Source organism: Pundamilia nyererei, unplaced genomic scaffold (genome assembly GCF_000239375.1).
Source record: "Pundamilia nyererei isolate P.nyererei 1_Seehausen unplaced genomic scaffold, PunNye1.0 scaffold01175, whole genome shotgun sequence".
NCBI lineage: Eukaryota > Metazoa > Chordata > Actinopteri > Cichliformes > Cichlidae > Pundamilia > Pundamilia nyererei.
Window position 1 is genome coordinate 2,245 of NW_005188576.1, and position 6,097 is coordinate 8,341.

Below are 6,097 nucleotides of genomic sequence, written 5' to 3' on the forward strand. Positions count from 1 at the left end.
ACATCTGTCACAGAGGCAAAAACACAAAAAATGTTCAAAAAGATTACAAAATATGAGCATATTTATAATTGCATGTTAACTCATAGTAACTCATCCATGTCTTACTGGAACACAAATACCACCTGATATTACAACAAGGTCAGCACACTGTAAAAGTTATTTTAACCCCATATTTAAATAAAATTTTAAAAAAGTAAACATTCCTGTTAAAACTAATAAATTTTTGTAATTAAAAGTAAAAAGAAAATGTAAAAAAAAAATAGTCCTTTTAAATTTGATGCCAGCAACACAAAGTCAAGACTGAGGAATATTTATCACGGTTTTCCAGACCTGTTGCTCTATAATCAAATATTCTCTCATGTTCAACAGTGCTCATGTGGTCTGGCAGTGTCTTATTTAAAGGTAGAGTGTGTAAAATCTCACCACCAGATGTCAGTAAATTGCAGTCAACTGAGCTCTGATTACTTATCATCTCAATTCAAGTGTAATAATTCCAGCTACGGTGCCTGCTGGTGGACAAACACTTTTCACTTAGCAATAAATCGGGAATTAAACAATGAATATGTGTTTTGCAGTTTTGCAGTACTTTTTTTGACACACGAATCACCTCTGACCACAGCCGTTCGACATTTAGCTATCAATATGCTGTTTGCTCTGGTAGATGCTGTAAAATTTAGTGAAAGGACTACGATTCGAGCCGATAAGTCAGTGAAGCGAACCTCAGTGAGCTGCTGATAAGCACCGCTGTTTTTACCGTTGTTAGGTGCTGTTAGCTGGCATTATGTTGGACTTTGACACCTAGCAAGTAAACTCTGATACAATGGGATACTCTGAAACAAAGTGTTTATCACAGGGAAAGTGACAAACACTTTTCTAACATTAGCTGGCCTAATGTTAACTTGTAAATGGCAGTTGTTGTTTAGCTGGCTTGTTGGTAACAATAAGTAATTGTGACAATATCGTAAATTAGCATGATTATGCACATTAGAAGTTCTAATTTAGAACCCTAACTTCAGTTCAGGAGATGAGGTTAAGGTAAGAAGGAACAGGATAAGCTAGAAATGAGTGAGGAGAGGTAAAGAAAAAGACAAAATGATAAAAATGTACATGTTCAAATGTTAAATAGTCAGATATAGTTTGAAGGAACTGTAAAATACAAAGTTGTAAGGTGTATTATGTATTTGGCCGGTCTATAGTCATGTACATGAAACACAATTAGGTGGAACGGTGATGTCCAACTCAGCTACTGTACTGTAGATGGTGGGCAACATGGTGCCTTCCACAAACCGACGCATCCTCCTATGTATTTTTAATGGATTCATTTAAAGTTTATAAGAATGCATCAATTCGTTAGGTGGCATAATTACTGACTGATCTATGTATATTTTTGAGTACACTATTTTTCTAATAAATAACATTAAAAACCCACTTACTGTACCTTTAAATAAGCACAGACCTCCCTGAAAATACTGGCTTTGAAAGCAGGTGTTGCCCCCAAACTTGCATGTATCAGCCAACAATAATGGTGCTTTCACAGATGTGGAAATCACCCATGATAATGGCTTATTATGGACCAGAAATTCTTTCCCATTTCTGAGAAACTGTTTTCTTGTTTAAATATTTGCTCAAACAGTCTTTCACAATGTGATGAACCCCTGGTCTATGGCCTGTTACCAGTTAGTTAATTAGCTGTGGGAACCAAGTGATTTTCAGCACTACACAACTTTTGCAGTCTTTTAAAGCTAGCATAAAATCCAACTTGAGGGTATATTTTCAATTTGCTGAAAGCATCAGTTTATATATATGTATATGTGTATATTTATTAACCTGTGTGTATCTGGTTTAAATGATGACACATGGGCTTTTATGTAATAAAGTACACTGTAAAAAACATGCATGCTGTTAAAAAAATTATGCAATTCTGCCACTCAACCCGGCAGTTATCAAAGAGAATATTACAGTCAAAGAGAATTACACAGAAAAGTGCCATTTCCTCACCACTCACTCATATCGATTGGCAGAGCGAACAGCCCTTTCCTCCAGAAGATAAATGAGACGTCCTGGAAAAACATGGGGGCATAGTTAGCTTCCCTCATGAGGGCAGATGACAAGAGTTGAGTCCAGATCCAAACGGAAGGCGGGGTATAGCGGCTGAGAGAACGAACAATGGAAAGTGTGCAGGAGCACCATGGAGTCCGAGATGCTGTAAAAGGACAAAGCTCCTTTCTGGCGCTCCAGAAACACGCCGATCCTGGGGGAGGGCGGTGCAGCGACCGTGGTCTTGCGGTTATCGTGCCATGCAGCATATCCAGCATGACTACACCTCAGCCGCCAAGAGTGCTCGTTGCGCCCAAGCAGGCAGGGCTTCCCGCCACCTTTGCGCCCGATCCCACGGTAGGTGACGCCTATGTCAATCCACCCACCTCCTCTCCACTCAACCTCCCAGTAGCTGGCACCACCAAACTGGCCCTCCCTGCACAGGACTTGCGCCACTGAGTCAAAGCGCTGTGGATGAGGCTGGTAGGGCTGTGGCTCCTCGCCACAATGAGCACCCTGGGGCCCCTCCAGGAGAACCAAGGTAGGATGAGCTGTCTCGGGGTCAAAGGTCAGATGGCACGAAACTAGAGCAAGGAAACAGAAAGAAAAAAAACCTAACAGTTAAACACCAAAAAGGCTCTGAATGAAACTAAATCCTTAGTCATAAATCACTAAGGATTTATGACTGAAATGTTACAACTCGTCAGGTGGCCATAACACTACAGAACACTTTTCTGTTAAGCAGAGGAGTGGGTGTTTGAGGGTAACTGATGCATAAAACTTTAAATTCTGAAACGTGAAGACAATTTAAACGTTCTATAGAAGTCTGGAAGTAAAGGTGTCTCAGGTCTGACCTTTGTAAACAACTTCCTGATGAGCAATTCATTTCAGTTTCATCTTAAAAATTTTGGGCATTCTGTTTATTAGAAAGGGAGATATTTTCATTAGCTAACAACCTGTGATTGACAAGTCCCTAGCCAATGAGAACAGTTTCACTGTAAGATCCATCGCTTGCTGATCAAATGTGTTTTCAAAACTCCAAGATGGTCATGATGCCATACCAACCAGCTGCATTCTAATTCTCCGCACTCTCCATTTGATTTTCCTCCTCTTATAAAGTCAGAATAAAGTTGGCATCAGGAGAAAACTTGCTATTATCCTCCTAATTTAGCAGAGAACTGAACCAGCTGTTGTCTACTCTGTCAGGTTGTAGAGGTTTTCCCACTGACGTTTAAGCCTTGCAGTATTTCAGTTGACTTTTTGGCACAGTGGACACAAACGACGCACAGACACTGACCAAATGAATTATTAAACCCTGACAAGGTGCTGGTAATGCTGTCATTGTGTCAGCAGGCTCAGTCGTGTTGGAACATGGTGCTGATCTTAATGATAGACCAGGAAGTCATAAATACAGTATGATGTCCATCCATCATTAATGAGCATCTAGACTGAGGTTTCAGATTTCCCAGCAGGATTCTTATTATCTGGTCAAGTAGGAGGACGCAGAACAAGCAAAGACTGAGGGAAAAGAGGTGACAAAGCAGAGAAAGATGGGTAATGACAATTAGGGTGCTTGCTCTCAATGGTTGTACCAGGGACTAAAGGCACTAAAAAAGGAAAAAAGCATGCTTCTGAGTCACACTTAAGGGAAAAAAGATGATATACTTACACCTGAGGAAAGCTGCCCTCATCCTCTGATCAGGCGCCTGCAGAGACAGAGACGACAGCGGGAACGACACTGGTGCTGCTTGAACGAGACAAAAAAACAGAAAAGTGCCTGCTGAACAAAACTGTATCAATAAAACATTTTTTATCTTCTTTTGCTTAAGCAGTAGAGGGATGATGAGCAAAATGTTGAATGAATTTTGAATAGCACATTGGGAACACCACAAAAGTTTTCAAGTTAACAAATGGAAACATTTCTTTGTATTTTAAACCAGCTTAAACAGAAATAGGAAACATGTTTACATGCAGTTTAGTAACTTAGAGGCAGCGTTTTCATGCTGTTGGCCCTTTATCATGATGGCTGACCGTCGCTGTCCAAGGTTCAGCAGTACCAAGAGTGGGTGGCTTGGTTGGAAGGTAGTTATTGAACACATAACTTAACCTTTACTGGCATTTATTAAATTTGTAACGTGTTAATAATGAACACACCATGATTAGGTTGACTCTGGGACTCGCATTTTTGATTTCTGAACAAACAGAATCAGACTGTAACCATGTTAGAGGTTCTGTAAGGCGGTACAATCTAAGAATTTAATGAAAATCGAATTAAGCGTTGCAGGACGGTCTGCACTGCTAAACTCTATACACTACCTTGTACTTATTTAAACTTATGTAATGTTGTGCACTTTAAAAGCCACTTTAAAAGTACCTTTCTAGTTTTATTGATTCCAAAAGCACAACACATTCACACAGCACTTATTGTACCCTTCAAGCAGGGTTCAAACAGCGCAATCCAACCTACCACCATGCCACCTCGTAGCATGGTGGTGGAATGGTAAGTCATTAAAATCCCCACTGTGATACATTTTCTTTTGTTATGAATCTCATGCAGACCTTCTCTGTAATGCAGTGACACTGGAGATAAGACTTGTAATGTCGCTTTTCTTGAATCATGATCTGGTTACTTGTCGGTAACTTACTGTTGTTGTCATGAGAGTAAGCCTCTTATCACACGTCAGTTCACAGGTACCTGGGCTATAATTGTATTTCTCTGATGCACTGAGTAAAACAAGACAAGTCCCTTGATATTCAAGAGGAGGCAACAGAAATCTCCCAAACTGGGGAGCGCACACCAAAGCAGTGAATTTCAGTTCAGTATTATTCATATAGCACCAATTCACAGCAACAGTCTCCTCCCCACAGTATTACAGAGAGAACCCCCCAATTAAGGCGATCCCCTATGAGGAAACGCTTGGCAACAATGGGAAAGAAAAACTCACTTTTAACAGAAAGAGACGTCCAACAGAACCAGGATCCGGGAGAGGCAGGATCTCATGTCATTTGGATATATCATATTTATTATATTAAATTATAGTCATGTGAAAAGAAACATTTCATATGACACTATGCAGCCTGGTGAAAAACTAAGTGCATGCTTATTGTTTCTATAGGGATGGTGAGTAGCAGCCAGGCGCTGCTAATCAAATCACTTGATTTGCTGATCATCAGCAAATGTGAGTAGATTTTAAAGGCATAGTTAGCATGTTAAAAGTTTATGACAGCACAATTAGAAAAAATACTGAACAAGACTTTTTATTTGAAAAGGTTTTTGAGAGAAAACCTCTTTTCTCTGAAAAACATGGCAGCACAGTAAAGCTGCATTTGAACAAACTACAAGACTTGTGGATAGATGAGACCACACAGTTTGGCCAAAATGCACAGCACCACATTTGGAGGAAAAAAGTCAGAGCATATGAGTACAAACACCCCACACTAACTGCCAGGCATGGGGGTGGAGGTGTGATGATTTGGGCTCATTTTGCAGCCACTGGACCCGAGCACCTCGCAGTCTCCACTTTATACCAAAGTAAACTGAAGTGATGTTCAGCAGCTTCAAAATAAAAGAATCAGGATGTTTTGATGGCCAAGTCGACCTGACTGAAATGCTGTGTAATGAACTGAAGCAACATTGTAAAGAAGAGTGAGCCAAAATTCCTCCAGAAAAATGTGAGAGACTGTTTTTGTACACGAAGTAAGTATAACTACATTACATTATATTACATTATCTTTTTGCCACTTACCCCTGGTTGCATGTTGCCCTGTAGACAGTTGCACTTGCTGAGGTTTGGAGTTCACCGCACTGTGAATTCGACCACCTCCCCAATACAACAGATATGAATGGTATGAATGATATTTGGTTTGAAATAATGTCACAACAAACAACATGCCACTCAGTCAAATTCACAAATTTGGAGAGTTTCCATTAAAAGAAAGAAAGAAAGAAACATCCCCTCTGAGCACATACAGGGAGTGCAGAATTATTAGGCAAGTTGTATTTTTGAGGAATAATTTTATTATTGAACAACAACCATGTTCTCAATGAACCCAAAAAACT

At 39.9% G+C, this 6,097-nt stretch overlaps 1 protein-coding gene across 2 annotated transcripts in view; it reads right to left on the reverse strand.

The window, feature by feature from the left end:
- Window positions 1–235: 235 nt before the first annotated feature.
- The window catches only part of LOC102212334 (E3 ubiquitin/ISG15 ligase TRIM25-like), a 12,482-nt gene continuing 6,620 nt past the window's right edge, over window positions 236–6,097 (reverse strand). Inside the window, exons 5-7 of one of the 2 annotated variants that reach the window (XM_005755308.1) lie at window positions 5,784–5,858; window positions 3,707–3,781; window positions 236–2,621 (exon numbers count right to left, since the gene is read on the reverse strand). In XM_005755308.1, the coding sequence (XP_005755365.1) occupies window positions 2,083–2,621; window positions 3,707–3,781; window positions 5,784–5,858 (689 nt within the window). In that variant the 3' untranslated portion in view covers window positions 236–2,082. Of the gene's footprint in view, window positions 2,622–3,706; window positions 3,785–5,783; window positions 5,859–6,097 lie in introns of both variants that reach the window. The other variant, XM_005755307.1, reaches the window with a different exon arrangement.